We start from the raw sequence: 14,724 nt of genomic DNA on the forward strand, positions 1-14,724 counted from the left end.
AAGGAATATTCATTCGTCAGGTAGTCGTCGGTTGAAGAGGATGGCTTTGCGTCGGCTCGTTTGAAGATGGCTCCGCTCCGGATGGATGAAGATTGAAGACGCCGTCTGGATGAAGACTTCTATCGGATGGAAGACCTCTTCAGCGCCCCTTGGATGAAGACTTCTATCGGATGGAAGACCTCTTCAGCGCCCCTTGGATGATGACTTCGGCCCGGCTGGGTGAACACGACTCAAGGTAGGGAGATCTTCAGGGGGGTAGTGTTAGGTTTATTTAAGATGGGTTTGGGTGGGTTAGAGTAGGGGTATGTGGGTGGTGGGTTTTAATGTTGGGGGGAGTTGTATTTTTTTTACAGGCAAAATAGCTGATTACTTTGGGGCATGCCCCGCAAAAAGCCCTTTTAAGGGCTGGTAAAAGAGCTGATTACTTTGTAATGTAGAATAGGGTAGGGACTTTTATTATTTTTTTATTTTATTAGGGGGCTTAGATTAGGTGTAATTAGTTTAAAATTCTTGTAATATTTTTTTATTTTCTGTAATTTAGTGTTTGTTTTTTTTTGTAATTTAGTTTAGTTTATTTAATTGTATTTAATTGTAGGTATTGGTAGCTAATTTATTTAATTAATTTAATGATAGTGTAGTGTTACGTTTAATTGTAACTTAGGTTAGGATTTATTTTACAGGTAATTTTGTATTTCTTTTAGCTAGGTAGTTATTAAATAGTTAATAACTATTTAATAACTATTGTACCTAGTTAAAATAAATACAAAGTTACCTGTAAAATAAATATAAATCCTAAAATAGCTACAATGTAATTATTAATTACATTGTAGCTATATTAGGGTTTATTTTATAGGTAAGTATTTAGTTTTAAATAGGAATAATTAATTTAATAAGAGTAATATTATTTAGATTGATTTAATTAATATTTAAGTTAGGGGGTGTTAGGGTTAGTGTTAGACTTAGGTTTAGGGGTTAAAAATGTTATTATAGGTTGCGGCGGTATAGGGGGGCAGGATAGGGGTTAATCAGTTTAATATAGATGGCGGCAGTATAGGGGGGCAGGATAGGGGTTAATAAATTTATTATAGGTGGCAACGGTGTAGGGGGGGCAGATTAGAGGTTAATAAGTTTAATATAGGTGGCGGCGGGGTCCGGGAGCGGCGGTTTAGGGGTTAAACAATTTATTTCGTTGCGGCGGGGTCCGGGATCTGCAGGATAGGGGTTAATAACTTTATTATAGGTGGCGGCGGTATGGGGGGGCAGGATAGGGGTTAATAGCTATTATATAGGGAGCGGCGGTTTAGGGGTTAATACATTTATTATAGTTGCGGCGGGGTCTAGGAGCGGCGGTTTAGGGGTTAATAACTTTATTTAGTTGCGGGGGGCTCCGGGGGCGGCGGTATAGGGGGTAGAACAGTATAGTATAGTGTGGGTGCTTAGTGACAGCTTATCAATAAAGCTGTAAAAAAGCCGAAGAGCAGCACGATCGGATGAGTGATAACTATCACAGTCCGCTGTTCATCGCCCCTTACTTGGTGCGTGGATTTTTGACAGCTTTTTTGATAACTTTTGCGAACGTTTTCAGGTCCGCGGCGACGATGTGAGGCGAGCTTAGGCGAGAGTAGTGTGCCGGCGAATGCAAGAAAATTACGGAGCTTAATAACTAGAGGCCATAGTCTCTTGAAATTTTGTTCCATTTTTTTATCCATGACATCCTTAAATGCTCCTGCATCATCTATAGGATAAAACATTATTTTTGAAAGTCTGGCAATTGCAGCATCAATCATGGGAGCAGAAACAAACAGGTTATGCAGAGATTTTTCCAAAGGAACATTTTTATATATTTTATCTTGAACTCCACTTTGTTTATCTGGCTTAGAAAAAATATTTAAATATATTGATTTCAAAGTATCAGAAACAGGAAAGAACTGATCTGGAGTAGAATTTGAATTAAACCAATCAGATGATATTAGAGACTGTTCATCTTCAATGACCAGGGAACTTTTAATCCCCTTAATAAACTCAGATTTTTTTTAGAGTCAAACACCATAGGTAAATCAGATTCTGAAGCGTCACCATCAGAAGCACAATCAAGGTTATACAGATTTTCCAACAAATCCTCAGGTGTTCAGGTATTGGGCTGAATTACTATGAAAGAATATAATCAATCAATAAATAATATGGCCTAAATGAAAAGTGAAATACATTTGAAACACCAAAAAATAATGTTTTAATCATACCTTATAGTTGCCCCTGACTCCTCCTGGGCTGTAACAGGCTGGGACTCAGGCTGACCTGGATCATTTTCATTCTCCATAATGAGTACTGCATATATAGTTGTTTGTCATTCAATATAAAGCCCCAGAAGCTTATATGGTAAATCACATATATGAATATAAAATTTGCACTTAGATTAGTGCATAACACTTACCACCAAAAAACGTCTGTCAAGGATTATCAGATTGTTACCAATAACGAGTCTCTAGCAGGGAGAAGGAGACGCAACTGTTGCAAACCGCGCCGAGGCAAGTTTTATGCACACGCGCGCACAAAGAGACAGCCCTCAGATGCAGTCCCAGTGGGATATCGTAAGTAACGAATAACCCACCGCCTTCCGCCAAATTGGGTGACCACGGCCACAATAATAGATGGCGCTAGCTGAAACTGTCAGCTTAAACATATAGGCCCAAGAAGCCAGAAATGTTAACTCGAAACATAAGCCCAAAAGGTAGCAAACGGAGAGGGACTCCTAACCATGTCCACCAATTGCAGACTGGACAGAACTAGGAGGAGGATGAGGCGGTGTCTCCGTTGGGCTTTTATGTAAATGAGGGGAGTGGATAGCTCTGTCCACGCCCCTCAGGAGAGGGGGTCTCACTGCTAAGTATTACCAGGGGGGCCAAGATATATATATGTGTATGTGTTAATATATGTATACATGTATACACATACTTATAAGCACATATACTGTATACACACACACACACACACATATATATATATATATATATATATATATATATATATACACAGTCGTATGCAAAAGTTTAGGCACCCCTGACAATTTCCATGATTTTCATTTATAAATAATTGGGTGTTTGGATCAGCAATTTCATTTTGATCTATCAAATAACTGAAGGACACAGTAATATTTCAGTAGTGAAGTTAGGTTTATTGGATTTACAGAAAATGTACAATATGCATTAAAACGAAATTAGACAGGTGCATAAACTTGGGCACCCCAACAGAAATATTGCATCAATATTTAGTAGAGCCTCCTTTAGCAGAAATAACAGCCTCTAGATGCTTCCTATAGCCTGTAATGAGTGTCTGGATTCTGTATGAAGGTATTTTGGACCATTCCTCCTTGCAAAACATCTCCAGTTCAGTTAGGTTTGATGGTTTCCGAGCATGGACAGCCCGCTTCAACTCACCCCACAGATTTTGAATGATATTCAGGTCTGGGGACTGGGATGGCCATTCCAGAACATTGTACTTTTCCTCTGCATAAAATGCCAGAGTAGATTTTGAGCAGTGTTTTGGGTCATTGTCTTGTTGAAATATCCAGCTTCAACTTTGTGACTGATTCCTCAACATTATTCTCAAGTATCTGCTGATATTGAGTAGAATTCATGCGACCCTAAACTTTAACAAGATTCCCAGTACCGGCACTGGCCACACAGCCCCACAGCATAATGGAACATCCACCAAATTTTACTGTTGGTAGCAAGTGTTTGTCTTGGAAAGCTGTGTTCTGTAGCCGCCATGCATAACGCCCCTTGTTATGACCAAATAACTCAATCTTTGTTTCATCAGTCCACAGCACCTTCTTTCAAAATGAAGCTGGTTTGTCCAAATGTGCGTTTTCATACCTCAAGTGACTCTGTTTGTGGCGTATCATCACTCTCCCATACAGCTTCTCCTTGTGCAAAGTGCACTGAGTTGTTGAACGATGCACAGTGACACCATCTACAGCAAGATGATGTTGTAGGTCTTTGGAGGTGGTCTGTGGACTGATTTTGACCGTTCTCACCATCCTTTGCCTTTGCCACTCCGATATTTTACTTGGCCTGCCTCTTCTGGTCTTAACTAAAACTATGGTCTTCCATTTCCTCACTATGTTCCTCACAGTGGACAGCTTAAATCTCTGTGATAGCTTTTTGTAGCCTTCCCCTAAACCATAATGTTAAACAATCTTTGTTTTCAGGTCATTTGAGAGTTGTTTTGAGGCCCCCATGTTGCCACTCTTCAGAAGAGAGTCAAAGAGATTAACAACTTGCAATTGGCCACCTTAAATACCTTTTCTCATGATTGGATGCACCTGTCTATGAAGTTCAAGGCTTAAAAATGGTCTCACCAAACAAATTGTGTGTTCCAATTAATCAATGCTAGGTAGTTACAGGTATTCAAATAAACAAAATGACACAAAAAGGGTGCCCACATTTATGCACCTGTCTAATTTTGTTTTGATGCATATTGCACATTTTCTGTTAATCCAATAAACCTAATTTCACTACTGAAATATTACTGTGTCCTTCAGTTATTTGATAGATCAAAAGGAAATTGCTGATCCAAACACTCAATTCTTTATAAATGAAAATCATGGAGATTGTCAGGGGTGCCTAAACTTTTGCATACAACTGTGTGTGTGTGTATATATATATATATATATATATATATATATATATATATATAATCTTTATCCAATAAGGGATTGGATTTACAATCACTTTAAAGACCAGAGGAAGGGGTCTGCGAACCCCGAAACGTTACCGCAATAAAGACTTAAAAGGTTATTTGAACTAAATCCAGCGAGTGCAGTCCCTTATTGGATAAAGATTGTGTGCATGACTGACTTTGCACCCTGGTTGATGACTCTACAGCATTGTGAGTGCAGACACACACGGAGGATATATATATATATATATATATATATATATATTTACATACACACTTTGAAGCCCTTTCCACTCAAACACCTTAAAAATTTTAATTTTGTTTTTTAATACTTTAAAGTGATTGTAAATCCAAGCGTTTGTGAAATGCTAGGATTTACCAGTGGAACAAATAAAGAGGACTTTTAGTCATGAAGTATAAAATACTTCATGCTGAAAGCTCCTTTATTTGTTGGAAGCGTTCACCACACTGAGCTGCTCAGACAGCCCACGGCAGCACGCTATTTTGCTGTAGGTGACTTTCAACCTCTTAGGCAAAAGCCGTGCGGGAAATCCGGCTTGTCACTGGTTGAGATCATCGGACCCTTATAGAGATTTGTAACAGAAACATAGGCTCTGCAGGTCAGGTGTTCTCAGGGTGGCACAGCAGTGCATGAACTGAAGCCTTTGAGGTGCCACCGCACTACCTGGTGCCATGAATTATGTACATGAAAGAGCTGCAGTTAAATATGTTCATGTTTCTTCTTCTTTTGCATATAAAGGGTTAAGTAAAATCTGTTTAGAAGGTGATTAAGCATCTAATAATCACTGGGTGACAGGGACAACTCCCATAGAATAAGTTTGTTTGGTTTTCTAAGAAGCATCCATTAAAAAAAATTAACCCCAAAAACATTTAGTTGAAAATATGTCATGAGTTTGTCTTGACAATTTGCTATTGATGGAAACAGAGATCGCCCCCTAGGGGCTGCAAAGGGAACAGACAATTTATTTCCGTAATGCAAAGTTAATGCAGGTTTCAATTCTCAGAGTTTGTCATGGGAAAAGCTAGACAAGCATAAATACGCACAGCATTGTCTGAAAGCATCTGTTCTTTGGTAAAAGGGATACACATCTCTCAAAGACACCTTATTAATAAATAGACATACTATAATCACATATTATAATCTCTTTTTAGAGAACCCTGCAGAATTTAAAGTTATCCAAATTAGAGAAATCAGCATGCAAAGTTAGACATAAATTAATGCTAAGAAAATGGCAGTTTTAATAATAGTAATAATAATAATTAAATAATAATACTGTATAATAATAATAATAATAATAATATCCTCATGGTTATATAATATAAATACATTGTTCATGCTGCGTTTATGTGTTTATTAAGCACAGCTGAGCATTTTCTCTGGGACACTGGGGGTAGCTTCACAGTTCTGCTATGGGAGCCCCTCTGTGCCCATAGGAGGGCCAGAGAATACCCAGGGTGTGTCTCCAGCACCCTCTGATGTTAGTCCCTGCATCCTCAGGCTGGGAGCTGCAATGCACTATCCAGTGCTCCCTCTATCCACACTAATTCTCTCCTCCTCTTTCCTGCATCTTCTATTGCTGAATGGATGGGGTTTCTCCTGGTTAGGCACAGTTCACAAGGGTCCAAAAAAGAGTGTATCAGTGGCTGTGCTGGTTCCCCCTCCCAGCCTTACAGAGTGTGCCTCTTCTGATGTGTCAGTCTGCTGAGTGCTGGCAAGAGGGGAGCAGATTGTTAAAGGCTGGCTGTGCACAAGACCTCTCTCTCCCTCTCTCTTATTTCTATGCTAGCAACAAACTTGAAGAATCTTCAAAAGCAGGAAAAGCTGCTCACCTACTGGATATTATTTAATTCATTGAACTTCTTGCCTAGGATAGCAAATACACACAGCCTCAGCCTCCCCAATGGATTGTATCTGCATGTATGGAATATTTGTTTGCTTTCTATTTTCTGTCTGCTGCCTGCCTGTGGATTCCTTCTTTACAAAAGGTAGGAATTTATCCAAACTAACAAAACTTCTCAAATAAAGTATAGCATTTACCTGGTGTTTGCAATGTATAGGTTGTAAGTAAGGGATAGTTTTAACTCTTGTATTTATTTGTGCAGTTGTATTTGCTTTTAAAATATAAATGTACTGTTTACCTAACCTCAGAATCAGAATGGTTTATTTGGAGCTGTGCTTGCTGACTGGAGCTCATTATATATCAGTGCTGTGTATCTCGAGACAAAACTCCTGCTGACGTCAATAGCTGGAGTCCTGAATATGAATGGTATATATATTAACACTTTACACTGTCAGTAAGAGGGTCTCTGCATGTGCAGTGTAAAGCCAAAGCTCTCAGCTGTCTCTGTCAGGAAGGGGTTAATGACTGCTTCATTGACTCTCAGCTACCATGAAGAAAACCATTCAGGATTTGTTGCCTCTAGTGTTTTAAATAACCACACTCATTCCTCTTTTAAAGCCATGTAACCTAATCTGGTTGTTAGTTTTTTTAGTGTACAAATGAATGGGATGTGTAGTCTGAAGTGACACCGATCACTAATACCCAGAGGAGCTGATTTACCAGTTCGTAGCTATAAAATTCAGTTTTCCCAGGGCCTGTGTCTAGTGGCATTAGGTGCAGGACATAAAAATGCTTGCAAACAGCTCTCTGTGCAGAGCCACCAACCTGAGCCCTGAGGTCTGTGAGTTATTAGTGGCTACTTTTGTTATGACAGGTGTCACTAAACCTTGCTGTTTGTAGAGGGGGGGGGGGGTTGCAGACCCTCAGTCCTGCTCTTTCCCCCTGGCACGGAGACAATAATGCAAATATGTAGATGGCAAATCTATTTATTGCTTATATCCTCCTACATAATTTAATGTGTTTGATGTATGTATGCATAAATATATATATATACACATACAATCCCAAGCACACACATACATACACATAGATAAATAAACACACACACACACATATACACATACACACACACACATATACACACACAAACACGCACACAAATACACACACACACAAATACACACACACACACATACACACACACACAAATACACACACAAACACACACACAAATACACACACACACATATATACACATACAATCCCAAGCACACACATACATACACATAGATAAATAAACACACACACACACATATACACATACACACACACACATATACACACACAAACACACACACAAATACACACACACACAAATACACACACACACACATACACACACACACAAATACACACACAAACACACACACAAATACACACACACACATATATACACATACAATCCCAAGCACACACATACATACACATAGATAAATAAACACACACACACACATATACACATACACACACACACATATACACACACAAACACGCACACAAATACACACACACACATATATACACATACAATCCCAAGCACACACATACATACACATAGATAAATAAACACACACACACACATATACACATACACACACACACATATACACACACAAACACGCACACAAATACACACACACACATATACACACACACACACATACACACACACACAAATACACACACAAACACACACACAAATACACACACACACATATATACACATACAATCCCAAGCACACACATACATACACATAGATAAATAAACACACACACACACATATACACATACACACACACACATATACACACACAAACACGCACACAAATACACACACACACAAATACACACACACACACATACACACACACACAAATACACACACAAACACACACACAAATACACACACACACATATATACACATACAATCCCAAGCACACACATACATACACATAGATAAATAAACACACACACACACATATACACATACACACATATACACACACAAACATGCACACAAATACACACACACAAATACACAAACACACATATACACACACAAACACACACACACACATAAACACACAAACACATACACAAACTTACACACACATATATAAACACACATACACACACAGTCACACATATACAGACACAAGCACACACAAACGCACACACATACACAAACTTACACACACACATATATAAACACACATATATACACACAAACACACACACACATACACACACACACAAAAGCACACACACAAACTCACACACATACACAAACCTACATACAAACTCACACACACATAAACTCACACACACACACACACATACACACAAAAGCACACACGCAAACTCACACACATACACACACAAACTTATACTCACACACAAACAAACACAAACAAAACAATTAGGGTACAAATAATTAAATACAAACAAGTAAATTACTAAATGCAGAAGAGTTACGGTCCCAGCTGTTAAAGATTTGTGATTTTTGAGGAGAGGGAAGTGAAAGGTGAGGGAATATAATATTTGTGTTCATGTTTATATTATGGTATTTCTGTTTATGATTTTAACAAGATAACATAACATTTCTAGGACCAAATCATGTTAGTGGGTTTGGCCACTTCTATTGGGTGACCAGAATTAAAGGTATAGTTGAAATATTCAGTTTTAAGGACACAAGTAAATTGTCTGAATTCTCAGGTGTTTGCTTCTTAAGACTTATCAAGTTTTTATTTATTTCCATCAGAATCTCTCTCTGGAAAACTAAGTGAATATGGTGTGATTGTCCCCTTCAGCACAGATCACCTGGGTAGATATCTGTCCCACGTGGTATCTACAACCAGAAGTCACAGCGACTGGGTAAACTCAGAACATCAGAGGGTGGCCCGCAGCGCCCCAGATCCATCAGGAAGTCATGCCATTGATCAGTGGTTATTCTTTAATGTCACCATTTTTGGGAAACAACTGCATCTGCGCCTTAAGCCAAAAACTCGTCTGGTTTCTCATGGGGCCACAGTAGAGTGGCAGGAGGATTTCCAGGAGATATCTCAGGAGACTATCCAGGCTGGATGTGTGTATACAGGAGGTATCACAGACATGCCAGACGCTACTGTAGCCATTAGCAATTGTGACGGACTGGTAAGATAAACTGACAACCACCTATTTATGTAGATTGTCCCTTAAAATAATTCATTTGAGCTGTTTGTTTATCAGTTTTGTAACCTTTCTAAAAGTTTCCTTCATGACCTACATTTTAGCTAAATATGATACACTGTATAACCATGGGCTAGCATTATCACTATTCTAAGCATTTATAGTATGCTATATTTTATTATACTATACTGTATTGTACTATACTACATTTTATTATACTATACTGTATTGTACTATACTACATTTTATTATACTATACTGTATTGTACTATACTACATTTTATTATACTATACTGTATTATACTTTATTATACTATACTATACTTTATTATACTATACTGTATTGTACTATACTACATTTTATTATACTATACTGTATTATACTTTATTATACTATACTTTATTATACTATACTATACTATACTTTATTATACTATGCTGTATTGTACTATACTACATTTTATTATACTATACTGTATTATACTTTATACTTTATTATACTATACTTTATTATACTATACTATACTATACTTTATTATACTATACTATACTTTATTATACTATACTATACTATACTTTATTATACTATACTATACTATACTTTATTATACTATACTATACCATACTTTATTATACTATACTGTATTATACTTTATTATACTATACTATACTTTATTATACTATGCTATACTATACTATACTTTATTATACTATACTATACTATACTGTATTATACTATATTTTATTATACTATACTGTATTGTACTATACTACATTTTATTATACTATACTATACTTTATTATACTATACTATACTATACTTTATTATACTATACTATACTTTATTATACTATACTATACTTTATTATACTATACTGTATTATACTTTATTATACTATACTTTATTATACTATACTATACTGTATTATACTATACTTTATTATACTATACTGTATTATACTATACTATACTTTATTATACTATACTATACTATAGTATACTTTATTATACTATACTATACTGAATTATACTATACTTTATTATACTATACTGTATTATACTATACTATACTTTATTATACTATACTATACTATACTTTATTATACTATACTGTATTATACTATACTATACTTTATTACACTATACTTTATTATATTATACTGTATTATACTATACTATATTATACTATACTACACTTTATTATACTATACTGTATTATACTATACTACACTTTATTATACTATACTATACTGTATTATACTTTACTTTATTATACTATACTGTATTATACTATACTGTACTTTATTATACTATACTATACTTTATTATACTATACTGTATTATACTATACTACACTTTATTATACTATACTATACTTTATTACACTATACTTTATTATACTATACTTTATTATACTATACTATACTTTTTTACAATATACTTTATTACACTATACTTTATTATACTATACTGTATTATACTATACTATACTATACTTTATTACACTATACTTTATTATACTTTATTATACTATACTATACTTTATTACACTATACTTTATAATACTACACTACACTTTGTTATTATATACTATATTTTATTACACTATACTTTATTATACTTTATTATACTATACTATACTTTATTACACTATACTTTATAATACTACACTACACTTTGTTATTATATACTATATTTTATTACACTATACTTTATTATACTATACTGTATTATACTATACTATACTTTATTATACTATACTATACTTTATTACACTATACTTTATTATACTATACTGTATTATACTATACTATACTTTATTATACTATACTTTATTATACTATACTGTATTATACCATACTATACTTTATTATACTATTCTTTATTATACTATACTGTATTATACTATGCTATACTTTATTATACTATACTTTATTACACTATACTATACTTTATTATACTATACTTTACTATACTATACTTTATTAAACTATACTTTATTATACTATACTGTACTATATTATACTATACTTTATTATACTGTACTATACTTATTATACTATACTATACTGTGCAATACTATACTGTACTGTACTATACTGCACTGTACTATACTATACTGTACTATACTGTACTGTACTATAATATACTATACTGTACTGTACTATACTATAATGTACTGCACTATAATATACTAAATTGTACTGTACTAAACTGTACTGTACTATACTATACCATACTATACTGTGCAATACTAGTACTGTACTATACTATACTGTACTATACTGTACTATACTATACTGTACTGTACTATACTATACTGTACTGTATTATACTATACTGTACGGTACTATACTGTACTATTTTGTAATATACTATACTAAATTCAACTGTACTGTATCATTCTATAATATACTGTACTGTACCATTCTATAATACACTGTACTGTACTATTCTATAATACACTGTACTGTACTATTCTATAATACACTGTACTGTACTATTCTATACTATACTATACTGTACTATTCTATAATACACTGTACTGTACTATTCTATAATACACTGTACTGTACTGTACTATTCTATACTATACTATGCTGTACTGTACTATTCTATAATACACTGTACTGTACTATTCTATATTATACTGTACTGTACTGTACTATTCTATACTATACTATACTGTACTATTCTATAATACACTGTACTGTACTGTACTATTCTATAATACACTGTACTGTACTATTCTATACTATACTATACTATACTGTACTGTACTATTCTATAATACACTGTACTGTACTATTCTATATTATACTGTACTGTACTGTACTATTCTATACTATACTATACTGTACTATTCTATAATACACTGTACTGTAGTATTCTATATTATACTGTACTGTACTATTCTATAATACACTGTACTGTACTGTACTATTCTATATTATACTATACTGTACTGTACTATTCTATAATACACTGTACTGTACTGTACTATTCTATATTATTCTGTACTGTACTGTACTATTCTATACTATACTATACTGTACTGTACTATTCTATAATACACTGTACTGTACTATTCTATATTATACTGTACTGTACTGTATTATTCTATACTATACTATACTGTACTATTCTATAATACACTGTACTGTAGTATTCTATATTATACTGTACTGTACTATTCTATAATACACTGTACTGTACTGTACTATTCTATATTATACTATACTGTACTGTACTATTCTATAATACACTGTACTGTACTGTACTATTCTATACTATACTATACTATACTGTACTGTACTATTCTATAATACACTGTACTGTACTATTCTATATTATACTGTACTGTACTGTACTATTCTATACTATACTATACTGTACTATTCTATAATACACTGTACTGTAGTATTCTATATTATACTGTACTGTACTGTACTATTCTATAATACACTGTACTGTACTGTACTATTCTATATTATACTATACTGTACTGTACTATTCTATAATACACTGTACTGTACTGTACTATTCTATATTATACTATACTTACTGTACTATTCTATAATACACTGTACTGTACTGTACTATTCTATATTATACTGTACTGTGCTATTCTATAATACACTGTACTGTACTGTACTATTCTATATTATACTATACTGTACTGTACTATTCTATAATACACTGTACTGTACTGTACTATTCTATATTATACTGTACTGTACTGTACTAATCTATACTATAATGTACTGTACTATTCTATAATACACTGTACTATACCGTTATACATGTCTAAAGAGTGTTTAAACTGTTGAACTGTAAGGTTGTGTGCATGTAAGTGATATACCTTAAACTCTAGCCATTGTATGACTTACATATTTGAAAGCCTCTCCATAATTTTCATCATAGCTGGAAACACAGTGGCTATAGACACATTTCCCTGTACATAAATATGTAAATAGAACGGTCTTACAGAAAATAAAATGCATTTGATTATAATAGAGGTTCTTTTTGCACTGCTGGTTGAATGTTTATTGGAGTTGACCCAGCTGTTCATATCTAATGACTTCCCATTATAACTCATGGAACAACGTCAACTCTTGACAACTTGGCAGATGCCAAAAATATTCTCAGTTGTCTCTTGTGTGAGGTTATTTCCAGGGATGGGAGAGTTATGAAGGTCTAAGTGATTGCGATTTGCATGGGTTACATTACTGGCTTTTTTTCTGAACTGTAAATAGTAGTTTGATGTTCTTGGAATCGTTCTTTGCTTTTGGCTGAGCGCTTGGCTCACTCTTGCACTATCTTACATGTCCTGGTTCTCATTCAAAATGTTTATCAGTTGACCTATGATAAAACAGTATATTTGTTACAAGTGCAGCTTTCAAAATATCACAAAATACAAGACTTAGTGTAATGCAATAGATCCTACTTGTTAGATCCATAGGAAGTTGTATTTGATAATAATAACTAATATTTATTAGCTGCCGCCAATTAAGTCTGAGCTGGTGCATAAAAGTGCATTGAATAGACAATACTTTTATTATTATTTAATGGGAGATGGAAATCAAATTTAAATGAATAAAATAAAAGTCTGGAATAAAATAAAAATCCAATTTGCTTTGGTGATATATTATATATATATTTGGTAATGTGCCTGGTTCCCAAAATATATGCAGGACAAGGAATAAACAGGCTGAAAAGCATTGATTGCTAATGCAATGGTAAATGATTATATCTACAAGTACATCACATACCAAACGTGTATAATGTTTGTAACTGAAGATTGTTGCCACTGGCAAACTGGCAGAAATAGTTTTAGCAAAAAGAAATGCATGACTTGGGATACAATTTATCAGTCGGATATGCAAATTAGCCATGTGCCCTTTTTATTTTGAATGTGTTCCAGGGCTTTAGGAATTTCAGCATGAGTAATCCTT

General features: G+C 34.2%; 1 protein-coding gene across 2 annotated transcripts in view; it reads left to right on the forward strand.

Moving 5' to 3' along the window:
* The first annotated feature begins 6,196 nt into the window (after positions 1 to 6,196).
* The window catches only part of ADAMTS14 (ADAM metallopeptidase with thrombospondin type 1 motif 14), a 265,871-nt gene continuing 257,343 nt past the window's right edge, over positions 6,197 to 14,724 (forward strand). For both annotated transcript variants that reach the window (XM_053691940.1, XM_053691941.1), the window contains exons 1-2: positions 6,197 to 6,684; positions 9,363 to 9,754. In XM_053691940.1, the coding sequence (XP_053547915.1) occupies positions 6,600 to 6,684; positions 9,363 to 9,754 (477 nt within the window). In that variant the 5' untranslated portion in view covers positions 6,197 to 6,599. The remainder of the gene's footprint in view (positions 6,685 to 9,362; positions 9,755 to 14,724) is intronic.

The sequence above is a fragment of the Bombina bombina genome, chromosome 9, assembly GCF_027579735.1.
Source record: "Bombina bombina isolate aBomBom1 chromosome 9, aBomBom1.pri, whole genome shotgun sequence".
NCBI classification, from domain to species: Eukaryota; Metazoa; Chordata; class Amphibia; order Anura; family Bombinatoridae; genus Bombina; species Bombina bombina.